Genomic DNA, 27,828 nt, shown 5'->3' with positions numbered 1-27,828 from the left:
CACTTGAGGATATCCTACTCTCCCTCCCCATTCATGTTCCCCACAGACAACAAGGAGGCTTGTGTTAGAAGAAAACTGTTTCTTTTTTTAAACAGAACTTTTTTTCAACCCTTGTTCCTCAGGGTTTTCTTTTTTTTTTTGCAAAGATAAAGTATTATCTGAACAATCTCTGCATATATATATATATAACATATGTTTATACACTTAAACAGTCCTGCAAACTTGTGTCACTCATAGTAGCCTTTCCTGCTTCACAGCAGAGAAGAAAACTCCAACAGTAAAAATGCTGCCCCTCTCAACCAGAGGAACTGAACCACATCCATCTGTGGCTCTGGAGGGAATCCCACCAGCTCCAGATGCGAGGCTTTGACTTGAGTGTAAATGCATCACTCTACAGCGTTTCTAGACACTGGCCATTTTTAAACAGTGCCACACTTACCTGTGCCCAGGGAAGAGCACATCCAAGGACAATGAGCAGCCCTTTAACAGGTAGCAAGTAGTCTTAACTTTGCAGGTGGACTGTGACTTTCTAACTCAATTAAATACCTATAGGCAGAATTGGAGACAAGGAAAAAAGGCAAGGAGGTATCTGAGAGAGGTGGCCACAGGAACACAGACTAGCTGCCCAGAGCAATGTTTCTGCATCTTAAAGAAGAGTCACTGAGCAATTAGCCTCCCAGAGGAAATGTTTTGTTCCACTTGAGAGTTCCTCCCTGCCTTTGAGGAAAAACACTAACACAAACTGGTTGAGACAGAGTAGAGGCAGAGGTCCAGGCTGGCAGGCTGGGTGACAGACCACTTCTATGGTGGTCTTCTAGCTATGATAGCTATCATCATCATCAAAGTAGGAATCACAATCTGATTCATTATCAATCATAAAGTTGTCTTCATCAAGGTCATCATCGTCATCATAGTCTTCCTGCCACTGTGGATCATACTCCTCATCTTCAACCTCTTTGCCACCTTCATCTGTGTTGGGGGAGTCACACAAGATGGTACGATTTTGCCTGTTGAGAAGGAGAGCATCAGAGCAGAGCCCCAGCTGTGAGAAGCAACCACAACCCAACCCCACAGCGCCCTACTACAGAGGTTTTGCTGGTTTCCCTACACCACTGTCACTTAAATTGTTACCTCAAACCACAAAAGAAGATGCAAGTAATTAGTATCTGTCATTCATTCTTTTGTATGTCAGTGAGCACAGGAGAAAACTCTGCTCACCTGCTTTTTGTCTGCACTTATCCACTTTTTATCCAGCTAAGAAAACTCACCCTGTATAGGCGAGGGCTGAAGTAGGCACATTTGCGAGTTTCAACTTTCTCTGACCAGGATCTCCTGAAGACTGGAGCCCAACATGGAAATCCTGCTAGCATGAAAGAACAATCAGAAGAGAGAGAGAGAGACAATATGCAATTTGGGGTGTATTTTGTGCTGCAAACCCCTTCCCTACACACACAACCCTTAGAGTCTAATCCCTCAGCTGACTAAGCCCCTTGTCTTGCCCACAATCAAATTAGACCAGAGCAAGACAAGCCACTATCAGGCATGTGAACTTCACCTGTGTGGAGTGCCAGAGAATTGCAAAGAGACGCTCCTTGATCTGGTGTACCAACTCCAAACCGGCACTAAAATGCTCTGCTTTCAGAAGCTGAAGAGAAGAGGCCAGGTCTTGGTACTGCAGCAGAGTTTCCTCTGCAATTAAAGACCAACAAAGTCATGTTGCATCACACACTCTTAAGCAGAGACCAAGTCTTTGGCTCTGACTATGAAGCCAGCCACAGCTACTTAGATCTCCTGTGCACATATGGCACATTGCAGAACGGAACATGTTGCTCTTTACTGCATCAATCTCCATTGGCAGCCAAATTGTGCCAGTGGACTTCCCAGAAATTACATCAAGAAGGCAAAAATGGGCTGGGAGAAGTGAGAGGCCAGCTAGGTGCTGGTGTGTATGCTATTGTCCCACTACATAGCTGCTGCTCTTCGAACCATACAGTTTGGAACACTAGTCGCTACTTTAAAGAGGCTGCAGGACTTACCCAGAAGGATTTGCAGAGCATTAGTGAGCAGCTCTAGGCTCTCAGCCTGCTGTTCCACAATATCCATGCTCTCAGTGTCCTGGTTATAGTAGCTGTACACACAGGAGTAAGCCAGCACCTGGAACAGTACAGATCATGCTGTTAAGCACCCTCATCCAGCTTCAGAGTGGGCAAGAAGTGAGCAGCATCAAACCCTTCCAGACCTCATTGCTATCAGTGGCTGAAAGAAGCCTGGCAGCACTTCTGGTGTGTGGCCACAGCCCAGTGACCCATTATGCCAAGTGACAGCAGTGCCAGGCTACCTAGAGCTTGTCACAGGATTGGAAATGAATGTGCAATTATTTTATATTGAAGTCTGAAAGAACTGATTGTTTCCACCTGCAAACCATCATGAGAACACAGACTGTAAATGCATAACAAGTGTCACTGAACAGCAGGCAAAGAGTCAAAACCACCAGCACACACGACCTAGGCATTGCTGGGCAGCCCAGGCTGAACTCAAGTGGCAATGAACTGAGGGAATGGAGCACAAAGGGAAGCAGGCATGGTACTATAGAGCACCAAGAGCCCACGACAAAGGGGTTTCAACAAGTGTCAAACTCCTATTATGAAGGAATGACCCCTAAAGCAATCTAGGCAAACAGCAGGAAGCAAGATCACTGTTTCCATTTAAAGAAATGGGCCAGAAAATTCAGCAGCAGCAACAAGCAACAGTGAAATGTATCCTGGAAAACACAGGGGCTACCGTGCTGAAAAGATAGTATAGGGTCAGGCACCCTTCTTCCACATGCCTTTCTCAAAGTCAAGCCTGAGTGCAAAAACAAGGTGTATATGCAAAGTCAATATCACAAGACAATTCCCACCCCCTGACTATGTTTCAGGGGATAGCAGGCATTACAGGCCTAAGCTGTCACAAGCTTACTGCACACTTCCAGTGGCTGCACTGCAAATCCTTTTTAATTCCTTGTTTGGAATATGTCAAGGTTTGTGTCTCCTCATGTCTCCTCACTTTAAGAAAGGCATAAAACACACTAATAGAATTAGGTCTAAACCTCACCAGGACTGTTATCCAGCCTTACCTTCCGTGCCTGTTCTAGCACTTTGCAGGCATCAAGAACAAAGGTCAAGTTCCTAATTTTTGGCATCTCTCTGATGGAAGAAATACTGTTCCTCAGACTCGTGGCAAATTCCTGCAATAACCAAAGGAGAAAAAAAAAAAGCCAATGTCAGTGTCAAGCTCTACAAGATTGAAAAAAACAGCACCTTCCACACAGGTAATTGCTAAGCATCCTGAAGTGCCATCCCAGAAGATGCAGACAGCAGCAGAGCATTTAATGCATCCAACTATGACATCTTTGTCACTGTGCCATCACTTCAACCTTTTACACTACCTCAGCTCTAGGCAAAATTCTGCCTTCAGTCACCATTGCTTCCAGCTACTGCATCACTTTGAGTCTGTGAACGCCACAAGTCAGGTGCTCAGTTTCCACAACAGATTTGGTAGAAGAAAGCAGGCCAAGGACTACCCCTTATGTCAGAGCAAGGGTGAAATGGTCAGGCATCCCGACCTGGACCTGAAACCTGCTTCTCAGCAGAGAAGGCGCTGATACATAACAGAAGCTGTCTTGATCCCCAGGGCTAAGGCAACAACAGCATCTGCAAAGGAATGAGGCCTTACCCTTGCGTGATGATGAAAGGTGCATCTCTCATTGTAATCCTGAAAACGCTTCTCCTGCCAAGCTGCTTTACTCACCTGAAAGGAAAGGTAAAAGTAACCTGTAGCAATTTCTCTGAAGTACTAGGGCTGCCTGGAAATGGCTACCACACACAGAGACTTTGACAATGCTGTTAGTGTTACTGGCAAGCACAAAAGTCCAGAGTAAAGGACCCAAGTGGAGATCCTCACCCTCTCTCTGAGAGGCTGGGTGCTTCTGAACACAGGCATGAACCACAGGGATACAGCAAACCACTCACCATAGCAGAGCAGTTGTAATAATCCTTATGATTCGGTCTCCAGGGCTTGAGGCAACGCCAACAGAAGCCATGACTACACTTTGCACATGTCATACTAAATGGCAGGAAAACAACAATAGAAATCACTCAGACCTAAGAGCCACTTGCAGACAGTTCCTTCCAGTGCTCCTACATCACAGCACTGGAGTGTGCCACGCAGTCAATCCCATTCCCCCAGTATATTTTTTAAAGCCTTTCCTAGAATCAGATGATGCTTAAAACCAGCCAATGTCTCCAAAAATGAGATGGGTAAACTGGCAGCATGATCTCACAGTAGCTTATCAAGTACTCAAAGGGTGACTAAGCACTCCACAGTTTGAAGCAAGATCCACATGAGCACCTCAGCCTTCCCTCACTCATGTAGCACTCCACACAGTGCAGAAAGGCACTGCACTGCCCTAGGGCCACACATCACATGTGGGGACAAATCACAGCTGGGCATTAAGGGCTGTGTCAGTGCAAGAGAGAAACAAATGGCAACTCCTAAGCCCTAGTTTCAAAGTTGGAGGTAATTCCCCTATCATGTAAAAAGCTGCCAGAGATCCAAGTTGATTCAAAACAAACAGTCGAAAGAAAATTGCTCTAAGTTACAGGAATAGGTGAGCATGAAAGAAAAAATGGTGCTGAGCTATCCACTCCCCTAACCTTTACTTCTGTATGGCTATAGTGGATTCTGAGAGCAGACAAGAGTACAAGGTATTGCAAAATCAGTTCTATCACGGAGCCATCAACAGATTTAACTTTGAATGCTGGGGAACATTTTGCTTTTCTAGGAATTAAAAGCAATCACTCATTCTCCTAAACTGTAAACCAGACCTGCTATAACAATTGAGTAATTGTCAAAAAAAAAAAGAAAAAAAAAAAGCAAAGCACAGTGGACCTAACTGTTTTTGCCCTCTCCTGTCTCCAGTAGCAAGCAAAAATGTATACTCACTGCAGGCAACCCTCATTTTTCTCTATCTGAGCCTGGCAGTTTGGGCAGTGCTTCGAAATGAGCTTAGCCAGATGTTTGCTTTGGGCTTCACTTGTCATTCCTTCATAGTATCCATCATCATCTACCCACTGAGACATGTGGCTGCAGCTGGCAGGATAATGGGCCTGAAAGGGAGACAGTCAACCACACAAAAGCAGAATGGCGCCTGCCAAACCTAAGACAGTATTGCTCATGATTCGGTTCAGCCTCACCTCTGGGAAGTTGCAGTTGAAGCAGGATATCCAGGAGCACTTGGAACAGGCTGCTCCATAACCAAGTCCATCCTTAAGGAGGATCTGATCACAGCCCTGAGGGTTGGTGCACCATGTCAGGTTGGAGCAACACTCAACATAGCGTCTGAGGAGGGCTTTTTCATACTGTAATAAGAAGCCAGGAAGGAGATTTAAGGCAGAGAAGCTGCATGGTTAGGCCTTACAAGCAGGGTCTGGAGCCTGTGGGCTATACGTCTCACAAAACAACTGCTCACAACAAAACAGCACTCAATTAGTTTATTCTTTCATTCCCTTTGTGTAAATTTCCCCATCCCCACATGTCATATCTGGAGGCTGTTTCATTTCACAGAATTGCTGAGGTTGGAAGGCATTTCTGGAAATAAAAACTAGACCAACCTCTCCAGCTCAAAGTAGGATTGCTCGAGATCGTGTTCAGTTGGGTTTTGAATATACCCAAGGACAGAGACTACAAACATCTCTGCCCAACCTGGTCTAACATTTCATTACCCTTACTATTAAAAAAACCCTCAACAACCCAAAAAACAGTATTCTTACATTTAAATGGAATTCCTTGTATATAACTTAGTGCCCACTGCCTCTCATCTTTCACTGGACATCATGAAGAAGAATCTGGCTCCTTAATCTCATTTGTGAATTTACACATGTTGATAAGATCCACTCCTGAGCCTCCCCTTCACCAGTCTAAACCAACCCACCTCTCCCAGCTACTTCAAGAGGTGCTCCAAAACCTAATTCATCTTTGTGTCCTTTTGCTGGATTCTCCCCAGTATGTCCATGTCTGTCTTGTCCTGGTGAGCCCAGAAAGGGCCATAGTACTCCAGATGTTGTCTCACCAGCACTGGGTACAGGATCACCTTCCTCAACCTGCTGTCACTGCTCTTTTCGACATCAACCTAAAACACTAGTGGACTTTCTTAGCCATGAGGGCACAATGCTGGCTTATGTTCAATTTGGTGTCCACTGTGATCCTTTTTCTTATTCCTGCAGAGATGTTTTCCAGATGGTTGACCCCCAGCACATCCTGTTGCATTGGGTTATACTGGACTTCGCATTTCCTTTCGTTGAACTTGGAGAGGTATGTTTTAACTTCAGCATTAGATCTTAACACAATAATCTAGTTATTTTGAAAACAGGATTGAACTAGACAATGATGTGGTAATTTCTGCCATCTTCACAAAAACCTGTGGTGCTCAAAGCCAGAGACTGATGGAAGAGAAATGACATAGAAGTCACCGATGCAGCAATAAAATGAAATTGCTCACGTTTTCCTTTGTCCTAGATCTTACAATTGCTTCTAGCACACCAGTAGAGGACACTTGTCATGAGCTGCTACCACAGCTTTCACCTGGGCCTGAACTAATGATGCACCTGAAAGGTTATTTTCTGGAGATATACTTAGAGGAAATACCACTGTGCTCTTTTGTTGACATTATGCTTTCTTGAATAGCTGGTATTGGTCATAATCAGAGATAACAGACACCACTGGGCAGAAATCTGGTTGGCCTCAATTATCACAGTGCCAGAGTTAGTAACAGGAAGGGGAGAAGCAGCAGCAAGATTATTTGATAGTGCTGACCAAAATGAAACAGAGCTCAGACACAAAGCAACCACCTCTCCTACTTCACCTTCGCTATGATCTCCTCAGAGGACACGATGGAGTAAATGAAGGCTGTGGTTGGCTGTGCACAGCACTCGGATATGGGACAGGTGCAGTTGACAACCATGTTCTGTTCAATGCGAGTCGTGAGATATTCACTCCAACAGGGCTGTGAAGGCAGAAAAGAGGAGATGAGACCCTGGAAGCCTTCCCCACCCAGCAGAGGGTACACAAAACCCCTGGGTAAGTAGCAAACCCATGGGTAAGTACTCAAAAGCACAAAAGTGGGAACAGACAAATCAGGAGCTGAAGGATCACAACAAAAAAGGGACCTGAGAAAAGAGAATGTATCAGCTCTGAAAATCCTCTGATAACATCTTCAGACAAAGAACAGCTGCTCCAAGTAGGCAGCAGCAATTCCCCAGCAAGTCACAGGAATCAAAGACCCCAGGACCTTCACCTTGCAGCAGTAGTGCATGCAGCAGAGGGTTGGTGGCTTCTCAGTGGGACACAGCTGGTTCACACAGACTGGGCAGTGGGTTCCAGGGCTCGGAGGAGGCTGGACATCCTGCACTTGCAGCCCCGAGGAGATGAGCAGAGCATCACGGTTCTCCACATAGCACTGGATCAGGAAATCCACGTTCCACCTACAGTGCATGAGGAGGTGCCGAGCAACGTCATCCGATATGCTCAGAGTGTCCTGGACCTGCTGTACTGTCTGGTTCATGAGCAGCTTTGCCTCCTCTGGACTAAGCGTGTGCCCCATTGGCACCTGCAGCATTGCCATAAGATATTCTTCCGCCCTGTCTATGCCAGGATTCAACCTGACATGGAAAAATGTGTCATGTTCATATAGGGTGGAGATGCACACCCCTCCACACCTGGTGACATGCCTCCCTACCAATGCAGGCTGTCTATGCTGTCCTCATCTGGAGATGCCTGTGGTGGCCTGCAATGGAAAGTCATCTGTGCCTGGCCCCCAAGAGGTGTCGTAGGTTCAGCAGAGATGTATTCCAAGACATGAGGCCTCCCCTCCTGGCGCCGGAGATAGCCCTGGTTCAACAGGTGCAGGACGCAGGACAGCACGTCCACGCTGTGGCAGCAGAAGCTCAGGAACTGCACACCTGGCCCCAACCTGCCCTTCTGACAGGCATCAATGGTTCAGCCGCAGTGCACCTGGAGCCAGCACCCAACCCAGGGTCAGCCAAGCCTCCAGCAGGGACTTGAAGGAGCCCCAGGACACATGTGTGGCTGCTGGACCCAACCTGAGCCTCCCCCTGCTGCCCCCACAGTTGGCCGCCACAGCCCTGTCCCCCACACATGGCCCCAAGCAACAGCCACGCACACAACCCCATCCCTGTCTCCAACCCCACACACAGACCTGAGACACAACCATCCACGCTGACCCACACCCCAAGCATGGCCCCAAGCCCCAGACCCACACACCACTCCCAACCCTACACCTGGCCTAATGGCCCCAACCTGCCACACAGACCCGCACCCCCAGAACCACCAGACCGACCCACCCCAGCCCACTCACTTGCCGTACGAGTTCGTGCACCCTAAATCCCAGCACCTACTCAGGGCTCAGAGCAGCACCTCCCCAGGGGTGCCCCGGCCCCACATTCACCTCCTGGCATGCAGCTCTGCACCAGGACGCCCTGGCCGTGGGTCAGCGGTGTCAGCGCGTGGTGCACCAGGTCAGCAGGGAGCCCTGTAGCCTGCAGCAGGGCCTCCACAGTCACCTCCTGCAGCAGGGCATGGGAGGTGAATGGCTGGCCAAGACCTACTGGCCGCAGGCCCAGCTGAACAAGGGTGTCCTGTGCCCCAAACACTGCTGGAGACCCCACTGGAAGGGAAGGGAGGACACAGCCCCGCCATGCTCTGGCAGCCACTGCCTCCCTCCCCCACTGTGGCCCCAGCTCCTACCTCGGCACTGTTGAAGCACAGCAGGATGTACATCTGTAGCGTGGACACGTGGAGGACACAGTCTCCAAACTGCAGCTCAGCGTGGCCCAGCCATGTCCACTGCAATCGCTGGGGCTTTGTGCACTCCCAGCCCAGCCGGCTCTGGCCTGCCAGGGACACTGTCAGTACAAGGGCCAGGGACCAGCCCCAACCGGCACTCCCAGCCAGCACGCCGCCACTTCTGGCTGAGCTGCTGGGGAGGGTCTGGGCCCCGGCGAGACCCGCACGCACACCCACTGCCACAGCACTCACTCTGCTGGCAGAAGTCGGCAAACTCATCCAGGGGGGAGCTCAGCGTTGCTGAGAAAAACCTCCCAGGGTTATCCATGTAACAGAGTGGGGAAACAGGCCAGCAGCGCGGGGACAGGGCCAGGACCTTCACCTCTGGCACATCTGTCACCGAGGCTGTCTCCAGCACCTGGGCACGGGGACATGAGGGCAGCTGAGCTCAGGCTGCAGGATCCCCATGAGGAATGCTGGTGGTCTCCAGCCTCCCCACCCCACCCTCTCACCTCATCCAGGCCCTTGTCCAGCTCCAGCAGCCGCTTATCCTGCTCCTGCAGCTGGAAGAGGTAGAACTGCCGCTGGAGCTCCTCTGACTCAGCCAAGTTGCTCAGCATATCTTGGGGAAAGCGGCTGGGGAAGCACAGCCCAATCTGCTCCACGATGCCTCCTTCCAGCCAAGACGGTCCTTGTGTCAGGAGCCGGTCTCCCAGGTAGTGCCTGCCACAGCGCCAGCATCACGTCAGGGTTGGGCCCCAGCCCTGTGGTCACCAGCCACCCGCCAGGAGACAGACACAGCCCCGGCCTCACCCCATGCCACACAGGCCAGCAGCACACATGTAGGAGGCGTGTCCCAGGGGTGCAGAGGGACGCACCGGGGCAGGGAACGTGAAGGGACATGCGCTGGGACAGACAACCCCATTGGTTCTAAGGTCACATGGTTTTAGGGGATAAAAGGGAGCGCGAGACTCAAATAAAGTCTCTTTGATTCCAGCACATCAAAGAGCGTACTCATTCTTTATCATATAAAGACCTCTACGCTACACACACACATGCAGGGAATGTGCCTTTGCAGACTGGCAGCACCCACGGGTCCTCCACACACCAGAGCCGGGAAAAGCAAAGCGGGAGCACCACTGCCACACTGGGCCAGGCTCCCCCACCACGCCACACCACCCTGCACCAGGCCCCTGGTTCCACGGAGACACAGCACCCTCACCTGTAAAAGTGCTCGAAGGTATGGGCGAGCTCCAGGCCACTGAAGACAACAAAGGGCTCCAAGAACTGCTGCAGCCGCTCCAGCGGCCCTGTGCTGCCCTGTGCTGCCCTGCGGAGCTCCTGGATCTGCACATCAAGGTAGCGGGCAAACTGCTCACTCACCTGTGAGGAACAGGGCTGGCTGTGGAGGGGACTCACAGGGTGGCCACAGTGCAGGCCTCAGGGAATGTCCCTTGGGGGAGCAGTTGGGAAGCTCTGGCACTCTCAGGTGGGGGTCAAGGGTGCCCAGGCATCAGGCCAAGGCACGAGTGTGCTGGGGCCAGGCCCACATCGTGATGAGCGCCACACACCCGCAGCTGGGGACCGTCTCAGGCTGCCGCAGGGCTCTGTGACTCAGTGGGGACAAGCACACCACCCACCCAGAGCTCGCCCCAAGGCCATGGGCCAGGGCAGCTCCCCAGCCTGCACCCGCCTGGGGCCACGGTACCAGTGCTGCACTCCCTCGACTCACATGCAGGGCAGTCAGGAAGGAGAGCTGCAGCAAAGCCCCTGCAAAGCCCTGGCCCAGGGCCAGCATGAAGGCGGCCTGCTGCCCAAAGAGCTCCTCTGTGGCACTGCGCAGGCGCTGGTACAGCCCGCAGTATTGCTCCGCAAGGTCTGGCACCTGCCCTGCTGCCTCCAGGAACTGCTGCACCTGTGGGACACAGAGCGAGAGGGGTGAGCCCCACAGCGGGATGTGCCCGTGGGAATGTCCGCAGCCTCAGCCTTGCTCTGCCAACATTGACTGCCCGGGTCCCAGCCAGGGGCCAACTCGGGGCCCTGTCACTGCTGCAGGCTGCCAAGAGCTTGTGGAGAGGGCTGAGCAGGGTCTGTGAGGGAATGACAGAGGCACAACAGCAGCCCAGCAGGAAATCAGGGGTCTGACACTGCACCTTTCTCTTGGCCTGGCAGCATCAGCTTGGGTGCAGGGCCTGGTTGACACCTTGCCAGGGTGGCAAGTGCAGCAGAGCTGTCCCCACATTGCTCTGGGCTCTGTGGAGGCCTGGTACAGCCCTATGCCCTCCCCATGCTCCCAGGGCACTGCCAGGCCTCACTCTCTGCTCCACCCACCCACTGTGGGTCCCACATGCCCCTCCCGGCCGGCCCTCCAAGCTCTACCTGCTGCTGCACCACGCCACGCCAGCACTGCGAGATTCCCCACAGGCCGCTCGACTTCTCCACCACTGCCTTCGCAGCCCTGGCCGGCACCTCCTTGTTCTTCCCTGCCTTCCCACCTGCCAAGGGTCGACCCTGGGGTCAGCGTGGCTCCGTGGGCAGGCCCCACACACTGATCGACCACAGCAGGCCAGAGGGGACGCTGGGCAGGCATGGCCATTGCTGGGCCATGACCACAAGCCTTTCCTGCCTCAGGAGCCTCCTGTGCCACAGAGCCCCCCCAAGACAAGCCCCACGGCCACAGCCTGACATCCTGGACCACCGTCAGCCCAGCCCCACTGGGCTCACCAGCTGCTCTTGTCTCCTCCGGCTCTGGGCCACCAGGGTCCACGTGCACCAGGAGCTGGGTCAGGCGCCGCACACAGGATCCAAAGGCAGCCCTGTGTCCCCTGGCACGGTGGGGCGGCTCCACGTTCTCCAGGTACTCCCTCAGCAGCCAGGCCAGGGGACTGACACCATCAGGGTCTGCGAGGTCAACCAGACTCAGAGCCAGCTGCCTCTGCCTGGGGCACAGCACGGATGGGCCCCGGAGAGCGCAGGGTACCTGGGCTAGTGATGCTTTGCACCAAGGGGTTCACCAGGGCCTCCCAGCACGTCCTGCCCAATGCCCGGGCTGCCTTGTCATCAGGAAGGAAGCGGTCGGCGAAGCCCTGCTCGTGCTGCAGCGCCCGGTTCAGTCTGCAACAGCAACCAGGCAGCACACGGTGCCAATGGCTGGGAGAACTCCCATGGGAAAGCAGAGGGACGTGGTTGCTGCCTGCTCTGCCCCTTGCCAGGCATGATGGCTCATGGCCCCACTCGCCCCCAGCAGCCAGGGCCCCTTGCTGCCCCTGGGACCTGCCCGCAATGGCCCTTGGGCCAAGCTGGGGGGCTCTGCAGTGCCTGTGGCCACGAGATCCTGCTGCGCCTGGCCAACCTCTGCCATGTCAGCATGTGCCAGCTCCCGTGGGGAACCAGCACCCCTCTCTGGTGGGTTAACCGAGCCCACACACCCACCCTAAACCTGGGGGACCTCAGGTGGCCCTGGTCCTCTGGGAGCACTGGTGGCCAGGAAGGAGTGAGGGCCCCTCCCTGTCCAGGCAGCACAGCCAGCTGCTCCCTTCCTAGCCCTGCAGTCCCCTCACGAGCTGCCAGCAACACCCCCTGGGGCCCTGGGACACCTGTGATGACACAGCCAGGAGACAACTCACCTGCCAAAGAGTTGCAGCAGTTGCCCTCGGTCCCGGCAGATCTCCTGGCCCCAGGCGTGAGCCTGAGCAGTGCAGGAGAGGAATGTCCGCCAGCACAGCTGCTCCTTGAAGACGGGCCAGAAAGTGGGCTTGGGACCCAGCACCTCGATGCCACGCACACGTGTGTCAATGCCACCCTACAGGAGAGCATGACCCTCAGTTCCTCAGGCACAGCCCTGACACCCCCCACTGCCAGCTCGCTGGCCTGGCCCCTGCTCCCCTACCTGCTGGCACCGCTTCACCCGGATCTGGATGATGGGCCAGAAGTGGGTCATGTTCTCCAGCAGGATCACTCTGCTGTCTGAAGGCAGGATGGTAACCTGCAGGCAGTGAGCCCTCAGCATGCCAGGCAGCCACACCCTCCCATGGCCAACCCCTATTTTAGCCACAGCCTCTGTACCCCCCAGTAGCCTCTCACACCGGGGCCAGACCTCCACAGGGCACAGCAAGGACCAGCCTGCTGCTCCCATGGGGACTCACTGTGTTGAGCTCCGTTCTGATGGTGGCAGGGCTGTCCCCACCCAGCACCACGACGCGGGATGGCATATAGCTGGAGTCCTCACTGGCCACCAGCATGCTCATCTCCCTGCAGCACAGCAAACACAGGGCTGCCCAGCAGTTCCCACCTCCCTGCCCTGGCCCTTGACATTCCCACGTACTGCTGTCCATGTCCGCTACCCCCAGGACAGGGACCACTGTGGCAGGGCTTGCACAGATCCCCAGAGCCCTCTCCTCCATACACAGCCCTCTCAGTCTTCCTGGCCCAGCCCCACCTGATCACCACACCACACTGCATGTGCACAGTGATGAAGTGGGAGCCAGTGCTGCCATTTGACTCCCAGTATGTCTTGGGGTTCCTGTCCGTGAGCTTGTTGGCCTGGTGTGGGTTGGAGGAGACCTGCACCTTCTCCCAACACTTGTCTTCCTTTACCTCCATGCTGGAGCCTGTGGGGAGAGAACACAGAGCCTTCAGCCACCAAGCCAGCACATGCCAGCACAGGTGTCAGTTCCCACTCCCAGCACTCACCTCGGCACAGGTTTTGCAGGAAGACATCAAAGAAGGGGATGGTGATGGGCTGGTGACTCCGGCGGTGCTCCTCAATCTGCCCCAGGACCAGCTACAGGATGGGGCGAGGCTCTTACTGGGGACCCCGAGTCCTCTCCCCTCCCCCACCGCAGAGCTGCGGCCAGCAGAGAGCAGAAGGCTGTCCCTCAGTGCTGGGGACAGCCTGATGGCCCCAAGACCCAGAGTCCCAGCACAGCTGGGCCTCCCCAGGCCCACCTGGATGCAGCCAGCCAAGATTCTGGTTGTCAGCTTCTTGTAGAGGCTGGCGTACTTCTCACAGTCCGTCACCAGGTTGAGCAGGGCCGGTGCGAGCAACGGAGCCACACTGTGCTTTTCCAGGGCTTTGGACAGAGCCTCATGGGTGCCCACGTGGCACATCACCACCACACAGTCCTCGCTGGCAGTGGCCAGGCGGTGCAGGAAGCCAACGACCTCCTGCAGCACCTGCTGAGCCACAGCCCTGAGCAGCCGGGGCAGTGCCAGGAACTCCCCTGGCACCCCCAGCTGTGGGTGCTGCAGCTCCATCCCCCCCACCCCCACCGCACCAGTGCCCACCAGAGTCTGGCCAGGCACAGCGCTGGGCACGTGGCCATCAGGACATGGACACGGCCAGGGCAGCTGCTCCCCACCTCTCCCAGCACGTTAGACACAACAAGGCCAGGCTGGGACCTGCTTCACCAACGCTGGGCCCGGCCAATGCACGGCACAACCAGCACAGCCAGTACAGCCAGCACAGCTGCCCTTGCCTGCCCGGAGTCCCAGGGCCCCCTCACCTCCCAGCTGCTGCTGTGGGCGCTCAGGGAGGACACACAGGGCTCCACACACTCGTGCCAGGGCAGCACATCCTCCTGATAACTGTCCAGGAACTTGTTCAGGATCCTGAGTGACAGAGGGCGCATGGACAGCAGTGCCAGAGGCGGCTCTGCTTCCCTGCCCCACTTGGAAGGCACCATTCAGGGACTGGTAACCAAGGGTCCCCTTGTACCCCAGACACCCCATCAGCAGCCAGGCACATCCTGTGCTGCCCCTGCATGTCCCCACCAGCACCCAGACACATCCTGCTCTGTCCCCTACCCAGGACAACCCAATCAGCACCTGCTTATGTGTTGGGGTGCTCCTGCCCCTGCCCCTGGTGAAGAACACCCCCACCAGGACCCACAAACATGTGCCATGTCTCCCCAACATCACCATCAGCACTCACACACCTGCTGAGGGGGCCCCAGACCCCCACCAAATCCCCCTGCACCCACCTGAGGATGCTCAGGCTCACAGCCTTCTCCGCCCCCAGCAGCTCCAAGCTGCGCAGCAGCAGCCTGAAGCAGCTGTGGTCCTGCAGCAGCTGGGACACCTGCCCAGAGGGGACAGGGCCTTCACCACAGAGCTGCCGTTCCAGGGCCACCACCACCTCCTTGGACAAAGTGCCATCCTCCAGGCTGCCCAGAAGCATCCGCACACCCTTCAGGTCCAGTGGGGCCTCTCTGCCTGCCATGACAAGGACACGTGGGCCCAGCTCAGGCACTGGCTTGAGAGGCAGCAGCCTCTTGGGGTGCTCTGCCCTGGCAGGCGAGGCAGCCCTGCCTGCGGCACCCGTGGAGCCGTGGCATGGGGAGGATGGGCAGCGCGGTACCTGCTGCCTCCAGGCCCAGGGGCAGCCCGTGCTCTGCGAGGCGGTTGATGGCGCGTAGGGCCAGCACCGCATGAGGGCAGCCGCTGCTCTGCCCGTCCCTCCAGCAGCTCTGCAGCACCGCCAGGAGGTCACAGCTCGCCAGCTGCTCCGCCAGGCCCCGGTGCCCATCCATCAGCATGTTCACCACCAGCAAGCCGTTCTGCACTCCTGAGGAGCCCCTGCAGGGACAAAGCCATGCGGGCACTCTCCTCCCCCAGGCACAGAGCCTCCCCTGAACCCACAAGCCACCTGCCTGCCATGCCCATTCCTCCCCACTGCGGAGGGTCCCCCCAGCCCCAGCTGCTGTCCGCACTCTGCCCCTACCCTGGGACCCTCTGCATGGTGCTCAGGGCAGCAGGGATAGTACTCAGCAGACTGGCAGAGCCCTCGCTGGAGGCAGAGCCGATGCTGGCAAAGATCTCCCGCATCATCTGCACATCAGCATGGTTCCAGGACAAGGACTTCCCACCTGCTGGCTCACCATCTGCAGCTCCCACCAGCACCTTCAGGGCCTGCGAAGACAGCAGTGGTCCAGAGGGCAGCGGGCATCTCCACCACACCTGGGTGAGCCTGCACACTGCCTGCCCACATACAGCATCCCCTCTGCCACTCACCGCCAGGCCAGCCTGCTGCACCAGGGCGGAGGAGCTGTGCTGCTGCATGCAGGCCAGCACGGCCCGCACGCCGCCCTCCGTGGCAAACGGCACACGCCAGTCGTGCTGCGCCATCAGCACGGCCAGCAGCCGCAGCATCACTGCCACCAGCGCCTTCTCTGCCACCTCAGTGCTCAGCAGCTCCACTGCCACTTGCACCAGCTTCTCCCTGCTTGGGAAAGGATACCTCAGGAGGAGCCTCCTGGCACTGCCGCTGGCACACCAGCACCTTGGGCCCTGCCAGCCACCTCCTCTCTGCCCACACGGCTCTGCCACAGCTGGGTCAGCCCAAGGAATGAGCCTGCCTGGGACAAAGGGACACAAAATCCACTCTCCTCTTGCCAAGCATGCAGGGACATACCAGCCTGCACTCCCACTGCCACCTCCTGTACTCCCAGCTCCAGTACTGTCCCCCACCGTGCCGACACAGCCCTCCCCAGGCAGCAGGAGGGGTGTGCAGCACCCCACGGCTTACCCAGCGCTCCCGGTCCCCAGCCTGCCTTGGGCTGTGCCAACTTGCTGCTCAGACTTGGGCTCCTCCTCCAGGATCTTCAAGATTTGCTTGAGCCCAGCTAAGCGCAGCCCCACCGCTGAGCTGCTGCTCTGGATCACATCCACCATGGCTGCAATCTCGGCCAGCGAGCCGCTCTCGCTCACCCCTTTGGAGCTGCCCAACACTGGTCAGATGGAGGGAGGCATCAGGGCAGCATTTACACCCCCAGCAGCTCCCAGGGTGCCATGCATCCACAAAAGCAGCACCCACAGGCCACCCCACCAGCTGCCTGGCCCCCCATGCCCTGCCCAGAACCTTCCTCTCTTGAGGCAACAGTGCCACTTCCAGCACTGCGTGTGTGCCCCAGCACGTAGCAGGACACTACCTTTGATCTGCTCCTCCGTCACCTCTGGGAAGCACAGCCCTTCACTCCTAAGGAGCTCGCTGAACAGCTGGGAATCGGACTTCGCCACGCTGGAGGCTTGGGGCGGTACTGTGGCTGCAGAAAGGTCTTCCTTTGCTGCCTTGGCCATCGTGGCTTCACAGCCAATGCTCCTGCAGCCACTGCCCTCTGAGGACACTGCGGTGCTCCCCCCACCATCCTGCTCAGCTCCCCTACTGAGCAAGTATCTGGCATACACGCGGCAGCCACGCAGGTCACGCAGAGTGCTGCCCTGGCACCGCTTCTCCAAGACCTGCAGCATCTTCTGGGCCAGCTCCACAGGTACCGACAGCCGGATCAGGGCTTCTTCATCCACCTCCAACAGCCAGACCAATGGGGCCGAGTTAATCTTGGACTCACCACAGACCTCATGCCCCTTGTGATAGCCAGTGGCGGAACTGATGGAAAGGCTGCACCGCTGGAGCTCCCCGGGGCCATTTCCCAGTGCCACCCTGGCTGTCCCCAACTCAACTGCCACCAGCCCAGACTTCCCACCTGCACTCACCACCCAACTGCAACTGGCAGAATGACCCCATGGCCTTGCCTCACCTACCCAAACCTCACTCAACAGTCACTCTTCCAGTCATGGGAGACTGCGTTTCCTCTCATCTCCCCTCATAGTTTTGCTGGGACAAGCTCCCCATGGTTTTGCCATCCCCATTCACCCTCCCATTTCTGTCCCATTTCTACCCCATTCAGGTTGTCCCTGCATAGCTCATGTTTGCCATCTCCACTGGTCCTGGTCCTTTCCCTAATGTTCTCCCTCGCTTTCTCCCTCCCATCTCCTCACTGCAGGCACTGGCCCATACCTGCTCTCCCTGGTCATGCTGGATGAGAAAGGTGATCTCTTTCTGCTCCTGTGCTTCCAGCTTCTTCACAAAGAAGAGCAGCTCCCACCACTCGGCACGGCTCAGGGCCTCTGCAGCCTTGGTCGGCGGCTGCCCCAGGTAAGGCAGGGAGTACAGACCTCCCAAGGGCTTGCACAAAAATGGTTGTGCAACTGCAGAAGAGCAGAGCAAGGAAGGGCACTGTCAGCTCTGCCAATTAATTCCCCCATCCTCTGCTGCACACCCCACATTTCAATTCAATTTCTATATGGGATATGATGACTGGAAAGAGGTATACACAGAAGTGAAACAGAGCTCATGCTTCTCCCAAAATCAGAAAGACTGAGAAAAGTGTAACCAAGTTCATTTTAACACTTTGAACTGACATGAAGTCTCTATTTACAAGAGCTAGAAGCCATTAAGGAAGCCATCTTTTCAACTGGTAATACAAATATTTTGAAAGTGAGTAATTAGCTGCTGATCTCATCTACATTCTCTCTCTTGCAACAGTTAAATCCAAACCATTCTACACAAAAGATGTCCAAGAAGATCACAGCTATGATAAAAAAGTTACTTTAACGCGTTTCCCTGGCCAGAGCCATGTCAGACCTGAACAAGAAAGGTGTATCTAAAGTCTGGATTCCCCTTTTATCTTCTCCCAGTACAAGGGCAATGCCAAAGGATTCTAGTAGATGCTGCAGATGTCTTATGAAAACAGTGCTTTAATACTCACCTTGTCCAAAGCTTAATGGTATGAAATTAAACAAATTGTTGCTATGTTAATGCTTTTAAAAATCCTCATCACTTATTTAAGGGGATTTGAGTGTCCCTAAAGCAGCTTCATCTCAGGGAAATTCCACATTTGTGTTTTGGCAATTTGTTCAATTAATTCAAACACACAGTTTTGACAGTTGTAGTTTAAATTAAATTTTATGCTTTTTATACCATTACTTTTATTATATCTTGACAGAATTCTAGGGTTCAAAAATACTCCATGCAACCACAAGCCATGTAATGACTTAACTAGCTCTACATGGTCATACAAACTAATATTGCTTTCTAAACTCAACCTGTTACTTGCTATGTGCTTGGCCATATAAAGATCACCACTCAAAAACAGCAGAAAGAAAGAGATGATATACACACGCAGCACATAATCTCACCTGTGTCTAGATTAAAGCTCTTTATCGGACTGTATTCCTTTTCCTGAGCAGCAGGATCTTCCCACTGGTCTCCAAAGCCAATAATCTCCAATATTTGCCAACGCATCCAGTAGATTCGACCTGTTGACCGCCATAAAACCTGCGGGTGAAACAGATCTATGAGATCAGATCTTTTCACTCATTCAATCCTCGTGCTACATTTGTCCTCCCATTTCCCCAGTGCATAGAGACAGCAAGCACTGTTCAAGCAGAAGGCCACACAATTCACATACAGATTTCAGCACACACATTGTCTAGTTTTGAGGCATACCATCTTCACTAGCTTGTTGCCCTGGTTACACCTAGTTCTTTATTTTTAAAAAAACACCAATTTTGCCTGCAACCTACACACTACAGATCTCATTTAGCACAGCAGCAGTGACATGAGTGCATCCAGTTAATCATGCCTGGTCCAAAAGTGCCAAGCAGTAGGTGCCTTGGGAAAAGCATATAAAGGAAGAACATAACCAACATCACCTTGAGGCAGATGAGCTGTATATAAAGTGTCTCAAGGCACTTTTATACCTTGGTCATTCACCAACCCTCTCAAACAGGTTTTGGGCTCTTGACAAGCACATCTGAAATGCAGCACTTGTTTCCTCTGCTTTGTTGAAGTTGTCCTTCAAAAATCAGAAGGATTTTTTTATGGCTTCCCACACCATAGTCTTACATTTACCCTTCTGAGCAGAAAGAGAACTCAGCAACAGCAAGTATAACATGTGAGTAGCTTTAAAAAACAGCAGAAAAACATACGGTTTGCCTGTTCCACTGAGCTCTTCTGGAGTTACACCAGTGCTACTACAAGCCCATTGTGCTGGAAAGCTAAAGAGATAAGATGCTGAAAGACTTTAGGGAAGTACTATACAGAAAGAAGTTGAGTTAAACTACACACAACACCAAACGGTCTTCAATGAATCCCTGACCTACACTAGTTATGTACCAAATTTGATCTCATAGGAGTCATGGAAAGATATGGTTGCAGGACCAGACAACAGTGAAACTCTTTCTTTGGAAGGCAAAGAAAGCAACAGAAAACAAAGAAACAAAGGAAAGATGGGAGGAGGTAAGAGACAGACTCATGATGGACTGGTCCCAATTGCCATTCAAATCTGGTTTTGTCAATAGTGTAAGCCTTACAGATAACATACTGAAAATAATTCATTCAACCTAATTAAACAGAAAAATAGACAGGAGAGGGAACCCAAGGGACCAACGGGACAAAGGGAATTGAAGTTAACAGTACACTTCAGCTCAACATTGAATTATAAACCCTTTGAAATTTATGTCACAGGCAACAGGAGAAAAATGTGAAAGGAGTTTGGTGCTCTTTCCATGTGCCCAGTTACATTAAGAGTAAAAGCAAGTAAAGGCTTATAAGAAAGAGAAACCACAATTTTAGGAAAACACAGAAATCAAGAAGCATAAGGACAAAGAGAGAATCAGTAGGAAATACATTGCCTTTGCAATTTATCTTTAGGGACTGGATTATAATAGAAAAGAGATTTATAAACCACTGAAAAGTAAGATGCAAAGCAGTTATTCACTTGAGGAGGCCCAAAATGAAACATCACCTATGCACGGTCCAAAACTAGAAAAATCTTTCACTAAGGCACATGGAAGATAGGGAGGTGATTCAAGACAACCAGCAAGGCTTTACCAAGGACAACTTTTGCCTGGCCAACCGTGTGGCTGTCTATGAGGGAGTGAGTCCATCAGTAGACAAGGGAAGAGCTACCACTGTCACCTCTCTGGACTTGTGTAAGGCCTTTGACATGGATCCCACAACATCCTTTTCTTTAAATTGGAGAGATATGAATTCAACAGATGATGAAGAATTCGTTGAATGGTCATATCCACAGGTCAACAGCTCCATGTCCAGATGGAGATCAATAACAAGTGGTGTCCCTCAGTGGTCTGTATTGGGACCAATACTGTTCAATATCTTCAGCAATGACAGTGGGATCAATTGCACTGCCAGAAAGCTTTTTGACAACACCAAGCTGAGCGGTGCAGTTGACAGGCCTGAGGGAAGGGATGGCATCCAGAGGGACCTAGATGAACTCGAGAAGTCAGCCCAGAGGAACCTCATGAGGTTCAACAGGGCCAAGTGCAAGGGCCTGCACCTGGGATGGGACAAACCCTGGTACCAATCCAGACTGGAGGACGAAGGGATTGAAAGCAGCCCTATGAAGGACTTAGCAGAATGGTGGATGAAAAGCTGAACATGACCCAGCAATGTGCACTCACAGCCCAGAAAGCCGATGACACCCTGGGCTGCATCAAATGCAGCATGTCCAGCAGGTCGAGGGAGGTGACTCTGCCTCTCTACTCTCCTCTGATGAGACCCCACCTGGAGCACTGCATCCAGCTCTGGACTCCTCAGTACAAGGCATGGACCTATTGGAGCAGGTCCAGAGGAGGACCACGAAAACAATAAGAGGAATGGAACACCTCTCCTATGAGGAAACACTGAGAGAGCTGGGGTTGTTCATCCTGGAGAAGAGAAGGCTCAAGGGAAACCTTACAGTGGCCTTTCAATACTTAAAGGGGGCTTGTAAGAAAGTTGAGGAGAGACTTTTTAGTAATGTCTGTTGCAATAGGACAATAATGGTTTTAAACTGAAAGAGGGGTGATTTAGATTGGACATAAAGTTGTTCTTTACAATGAAGGTCATGAAACACTGGAATGGGTTGCTCAGAAAAGTTGTAGATGCCCCATCCCTGGAAACATTTGAGGTCAAGTTGGATGGGGCTCTCAGCAATCTGGTCTAGATGAAGATGTCCCTGCTTATTGCAGGGGGCTGGACTAGATGGCCTTTAAAGGTTCCTTTCAACCCAAACTGCTCTATGATTCCTCCCCCTCTTAAAATATTGAAGCCTTTTCCTGACCTCTGGCACAAACTTAGCAAATACGCAGCTCTTCAACAGAAACTCTCAGCTGAGGTCTACTCACCTAAAGTGCATTTTTAAAGGGAAACAGATCCCAACACATACTCACAGATCAAAAGCAACAACTGTGTAGGCTGTGTTCAACCCACTGAGAACAACAATGTGCCATAAACACTGTAATTCACATACTAAGGCTTAAATTCTTCATGTACCTTTTGCTGTGCTACTCATTTGTGTCAGCTAGCCTGTTCCTAAATCACCCTCAAGATCAAACCAGCACTAGGGACTGCTCCCAAGACACAGGAATAGCCACCTGTTTCAGAGACCAAGAAGTCTTAGCTGCACAACCCATACTAAACCAGACTAGCTTTTCTCACAACCCACACCTCCAGCTCCGAAAAGTGAGTTTTTTGCTAGGACAGATGTAGACCATGATACGTATTATGATACATCTATTGTTCAACTTCCTGCACATAAAGACATCATTAGAAATCATCAGTCCGTTCCTCTGGTCACTCCCCTCTGCCACCCCAGCCAGAATATGTCCGCCCATGACATACCTGTACTGTGTGCATGCTGTTTGTGCTCTGAAGAAACTCGCCTTCCTCCCCAGCTCTAACATCACCACAGTCCTCCAGCAAGCGCACCCTCATGCCACGCACCAGGTTTGCCTGTAAGTACTCCACATAGTCACTGCTGTCTGCGAAGTCTGACGGAGTCAAGAAGGTACAGCCCTGCTTTTTGTGGGCACTATGGTTTGAACTGAGTACAGGCATTTGGACAGCAGTGCTGGCTGGAGTCTTGTGCTGGAAGATGGAGCGGGTGGTGCGAGGCCGGAGCTCCTGTCGGGGTGGCAGCTCTGGCTTGTGGTTGTGGTTCCAGCCCATCACGTGCACCAGCTCCGAGATGAGGTTTGCCATGGCCATGCTGAACTCAAACTCCTGCTTCACACAGCTCCTCTCCTCAGGGAGCAGGCTGGGCACAGCACACTCCTGCTGCTCCTCTCCCTGCTCCACACCACTGCTCAGCTTGTCCAGGAGAGAAGTGACACACAGGTAGCGCTTCACCAGGACAAACAGCAGCTTCCCAGGGATCTGCGACAAGCACAGCTGTCAGACTCAGCCTGAAGAGCACCTCCAGCTCCCAGCTCTCTCCAAGCCACCAGCTCATCCACAGTCAGGATCCCAGGAGAGCTCTGGACCAGCTGGCAGCAGCAGAGATCTCTCAGCCCACCCTCGTCTCCCTGCTCACAGAAAGGCTTCCATGTGCCCCTCCTCCACCCTCAGCCTCACGCCAGGCCCAGATCCTGTGCCAGCTCTCCCAATAGCCAGTCTTGCTCAGCTGCCCAACTCCAACTACCTTCTTGTCCCAAACAAGGACACCTCCCTGGCCCTCCACTCCCACCCCTCCTGGCCCCTAAAGCCCCACAGGCCCAGGGCTGGCAGGGCCTGCCACTACCTGTGGAAGGGGAATCCCCTCAAAGGACATGCACTGCTCTTCAGAGGATGTTATCTCAGCAAACAGCTCCAGTAAGGTGCAGCGACTGTCAAAGTCCATGTGCTGCTCAACGCCATCCTGCTGGCTCAGGGAACGCAGGATATAGGCCCGGCTCTCTGCAACAGCAACAAAAACTCTTCAGGCCCCATAAAGACAACCCGCACCCCACCCTCAGACAGATCCACAGGCAAGGAACAGCTTTGCTGCTCCCTGTCACCTGAACCATGTTCTGTCCTTCCATCTAGAGTGGCAACATTTTGCTCCACAATGTATTTTTTCTACCCCAAAAGCTGCAAGATTCACCCAAAGCAGCAACCCAAAACACTGACTACAGATCAGGGTCCCAGGGAAGAAAAGAAGTTTTAACCTCAATCAGCCCCTCATCTGCCCCACTTCAGAGCTGCATGAACTCAGACACTAGGACAGGGAAAGCCAGATCTCTTGTGGGATACACCACAACCAGCAACCTTCCAGGTGCACCCAAGCCTCATCAGGCACTTCCAAGTCATGGCAGCTCCTCTTAAATGAGAAAACCAGGTGACAACCAGCCTCTAGGTGAGAACCCAGGGCCTGAGGAAAGGCTCCCTGCCAAGAATAGGCCAGAGCCTTTCCAACTGACAGCATGCAGCAGAGCCACCCCAGCACTCTGCCAATTCCCTTGGCATAAGTCCTTCTAACAGTTAATTAGCATCCCAGCTCAGAAACCTGTGGGGTGAAGTTGTAGCCCCACAATTAAAGTTTGAGGTAGTGCAAAAGTTAGGCCGTGTTCCATGGGAGCAGTGGAGCTGGTTAGATGGTTTCCATGGACACGGCCTTGGGTTGCAGGGAGTACAAGGTTAAGACGGTTTGATAATGTGCAGGTGCTTGGATTCCTGGGTGTTGTTGTAGGAATATGTTTGTGTTGTGTGTGAAGTTGGCAAGCTCAATAAAGGCTGCCTGCTGCGCTGAGCACGCAGACATCTCTTTGTCTCACCATCCTAGTGTGTCTTGTGTGTCCTTCTTTTCCCCTCGGACCAAGACCTCACGACAGGTACCCCACGACAGAAACCTGTCAGGGGGTTTTAACTCTCACAGCACTCCAGACAACTACAACTGAGGAAGTTTGGAAGATCCAGACTGATTCTTCCCCTTTTGCCAACAAGCCCCAAGGCATGCTGCTTCCCAGGCATCTCACCCCTACAAAAGGACTGTCATCCCTCAGCTGCCCAGCAGCATCTCCACAGTGGCACTGAGCAGCAGCAGCCCCCACCTGCATCCTGCGAAGCCAGGGTCCACAGCATCTTGCCGGCACTGTGGCGGATCTGCTTCTCCCTGTGGCACAGCATCTTCATCAGCACGTCCAGGGCTCCCGTCTCCCTGAAGGCACCCGCCAGAGAGCCAATGCCGGCGTAGGCGCTCAGCACGTGCACAGTGTTCAGGATGGAGCACTTGGGTGTCCCGGCCTCGGCCACCTGCCGCATGGCTCGCTGCACCAGACTCCTGACATCAGCCTTCATCTCCAGCAGCGAGGCTTCGTCCAGTGGGACATCTGCAGCCAACGGACTTGGTGCCTTCTCCTCTTTCACCCACGGCCCTTCAAGCTTCCTCTTGCCCAGCAGTGCTGGGCAGCTGGCACAGACCTCTTCTGCAGACATCCACATCGAGATGTTCTCTGGCTTGGTCTCTGCACAGGAGGCACTGCTGCCTCCCACTGCTCTCTCTTCCGAGCTAATCACACTCCACTGGATCAGGTATTCAGGCCGGCTGTCGTGGCCTCGACGCTGCCGGAGCAGCTTCTCCGGGTAGGCCTGCAGTTTGGGTCCCAGCTGCACAAGCAGGTTGCCATCGTGCTTCTCATTCACCATGGCAGCAGATGTGCCTGCAGAGACAGAAGGGAACCAGAATCAAGCTTTTATTTCTGAGCTGCATCCTAGGGAAAATGTGAGAGAGCACCTCAGTTGCCTGACAGTAGAACTGGTTGAGGCACAGCTTTTGATCCTGAGACCCTACACCCAGGATAAATCTCTGAAGGAAAACCCATTTTGCAAAGGTTCACATTTGCCTTCTAAGAAAATAAGACAGTATTTCATATACAAAACCTGTTCCCAGCATTACTGGCACACACAGACAGAGGTTCTCCTCAAAAAAAAAAAAAAACAAGGCAAAATGGTCCCTCTTATAAGACAGCAAATAATGACAGGAGACTTGGATCCTGTTCTCATTTCTACCACTGTCTGCAAAATGACCCTCCCAAGTTGTTGCTTCTGCACTTCTATCTTTCCTCTTGTTAATTACAATTTATTTGTTTAGACTGTAAGTTTACCCAAAGCTTAAAAACGCTCTCACTGTGGAGAGGGACCTTCACCAGGCCCTGAAGAAAATAATGAGCAATTTCTTAGATCTACTTCATATACATCAAATCGGGTCAAAGTCACTCAGTATTTCCTCCTTGGCCTCTTCTCAGAATTCTTTGCCTTTACAATGTTTCATTAATGGATAAACTCAACAAACCCAAAAGATTGCTACTCTCTGTTACCTGATTGTTCTGCATATCTTAGGACTACAAAGAAGGTGTGGTGCTTCTCTGCTTGGACCTGTGCAAAGAGGAGTGTGGAAATAATTCGCTGTCCAAGGCTGAGGGCCAGCAATTAGCTGGCCAGCTGCAAACACCACGGACTGGCTTTGGATTGACTTCACTACTACAAAGGATTCCAGATTAGTCTGATAGGAAGGTTCTCAGAGGAGCTCAGGTAGGTGGCAGTGGGAAACACAAGAACAGGCTCTCCTGTCACTTACACATGCCAGTAAGAGAAGCAGCGAAGCAAGATCCTGTCCACTGATGGTAACACAAGTCATTCTCGAAAAAGGAGTTAAGATACAACAGAAACAGTCAATCCAGGTACAACCAAAGAAGACACTAACCATCAGACTATGACAGGCACATTAAAAATGTTTTCCAGGTGCAGAGAGAAGCAATCTGCCAAGAAATTCATACCTATCTTCAGTTGTGCCTTCCTTGGAATTTGCAGCAAGCTAGATGGGAATCTTCTTGCAGTCTCTGTAATAAAAAGACTAAGTTATTGTCCTGTGCTTTGTAACAGTGTTTAGACGCCACACAATAAGCCAAACAATCATTTTCCTTAAATGAGCTTGGATGGTGCATACACACAGAAAAAAACCCATCCTACAAGGTTCACATAAAATGAAAATCAAAGTAAAACAGAAGTCTCTGGGAAGTTTGGTAACTTCACCCCATTCCCACATCATGCCATTTAGCATGAAAAAACCTCTTTCGAGCAGAGCCCAGAAGAAGGGGCCCAAATGGACTTGTAGCTAGGAAGGGGAGAATTTGGGCTTAGGGCACCTGAAGTATTGCTGCACCACGTGTGAATGACGTGCACTGGAGGCCACGACAACCCACAGCCGAACTGTCAGACCGCTGTGACACAGGGGCTGCACTCCGTGTCAGAGCTGTGATGCCGAGTCCACCAGGCATCACGGCACGGCGTTCAGCAGCCCAGCCCAGCCCGGCTCAGCTCCGCCCGGCCTCCCACCGCGCCGTGACGGCGGGTCCGCACGGGCGCGGGCAGGGCCCCTCGCACCGATGTGCCTCGGCCGCTCCAGACACCCCAGCGAGCCGCGCCCCACCGTCCGGGCCCCTCGCTCACCGCTGCGCCGCCGCCCCCGGAGCGCAGCGAGGCCGGGCAGAGAACGGCAGAGCCCGGCCCCGGTGCGCGGGGGACCGACCGAGCCCCGGCGCGGGGAAAAGGAAGGGGCCCCTCAGGCGCCTGCCCCGTCGGGAGGTCTCGTCCCCGCCCGGCGCCGGTCCGGCTCTCCCCGCGCACCCAGGGCGGCGGCGCGGCCGAGACTCGAAGGCTCCGCCGCGGGAGCTGTCCCGGCGCCACCGGGAGGGACCGGAAGCAGCAACACCGCCCGCCGCGCTTCCGGGTCCGCACTACGGGAGGCGGCAAGGGACAAGGAGCGGCGGGGGCTGCGTGGTCGGCGCCCGCGCGTCCCTCGGAATCACAGAACGGGTCAGGCTGGAAGGGACCACAGCGGGTCATCTGGTCCAACCTCGCTGTTCAAACAGGGTCATCCTACAGCACCTGGCTCAGGATTGTGTCCAGACAGTTCTTGGATATCTCCAGTGAGGGAGACTCCACAACCTCTCTGGAAAATCTGTTCTAGTGCACGGTCACTGCACAGTAAGGAAGTTCTTCCTCATGTTCAGCTGGAACTTCCTGTGCATCAGTTTCTCTCCGTTGCCTCTTGTCCTATTGCTCGCCACCACCGAGCAGAGCCTGCCTCCATCCTTTTGGCATCCTCCCTTCAGATACTGATAGACATTGATGAGGTCCCCTCTCAGTCGTCTCTTCTCAAGGCTGAACAGGCCCGGCTCCCTCAGCCTGTCCTCGTAAGGCAGATGCTCCAGTCCCCTAATCCTCTGTGTTGTCCTCTGCTGGACCCACTCCAGGAGCTCCGTGTCTCTTGTCCTGAGGAGCCCAGACCTGGACACAGCTCTCCAGGTGATCCTCACCAGGGCTGAGTAGAGGGGCAGGATCACCTCTCTCGACCTGCTGGCAATGCTTTTCCTAATGCACCTCAGGAT

General features: G+C 53.3%; 1 protein-coding gene across 1 annotated transcript; it reads right to left on the bottom strand.

Moving 5' to 3' along the window:
• Positions 1-129: 129 nt before the first annotated feature.
• CUL9 (cullin 9) lies at positions 130-27,091 on the bottom strand. The gene is made up of 41 exons (XM_027696996.1): positions 26,888-27,091; positions 26,219-26,277; positions 24,490-25,098; positions 23,202-23,356; positions 22,304-22,837; positions 18,817-18,955; positions 17,636-17,826; positions 16,770-17,142; positions 16,367-16,568; positions 15,853-16,060; positions 15,563-15,750; positions 15,200-15,417; positions 14,823-15,054; positions 14,346-14,451; positions 13,789-14,016; positions 13,534-13,624; positions 13,280-13,451; positions 12,987-13,092; positions 12,731-12,826; positions 12,468-12,643; positions 11,822-11,955; positions 11,566-11,742; positions 11,221-11,336; positions 10,574-10,756; positions 10,064-10,224; positions 9,354-9,564; positions 9,094-9,259; positions 8,803-8,948; positions 8,461-8,621; positions 7,775-8,035; positions 7,334-7,697; positions 6,902-7,042; positions 5,235-5,399; positions 4,984-5,147; positions 4,011-4,104; positions 3,715-3,789; positions 3,116-3,226; positions 2,037-2,154; positions 1,556-1,689; positions 1,269-1,360; positions 130-1,007 (listed from the first exon to the last, which is right to left on the bottom strand). Exons 3-41 carry the CDS (start codon positions 25,082-25,084, stop codon positions 815-817), a joined length of 7,377 nt encoding a protein of 2,458 aa, XP_027552797.1. The 5' UTR covers positions 25,085-25,098; positions 26,219-26,277; positions 26,888-27,091; the 3' UTR covers positions 130-814.
• Positions 27,092-27,828: the final 737 nt, after the last annotated feature.

The sequence above is a fragment of the Neopelma chrysocephalum genome, unplaced genomic scaffold, assembly GCF_003984885.1.
Source record: "Neopelma chrysocephalum unplaced genomic scaffold, ASM398488v2 Primary Assembly neopelma1_117, whole genome shotgun sequence".
Lineage (NCBI taxonomy): Eukaryota > Metazoa > Chordata > Aves > Passeriformes > Pipridae > Neopelma > Neopelma chrysocephalum.
Note: the sequence above shows the minus strand (reverse complement) of the source record. Positions and strands in the feature narration are given on the sequence as shown.

Excerpts from the sequence above, each read along its gene's own strand:
- CUL9 (XM_027696996.1), bottom strand. The coding sequence starts at position 25,084 with ATGGTGAATGAGAAGCACGATGGCAACCTGCTTGTGCAGCTGGGACCC. Across the intron at positions 15,418-15,562 it reads ACCATGCAGAGGGTCCCAGG|GGGCTCCTCAGGAGTGCAGA; the intron begins GTAGGGGCAGAG and ends TTGTCCCTGCAG. Across the intron at positions 14,017-14,345 it reads CCCACAGCAGCAGCTGGGAG|GTGCTGCAGGAGGTCGTTGG; the intron begins GTGAGGGGGCCC and ends GTGGCTCAGCAG.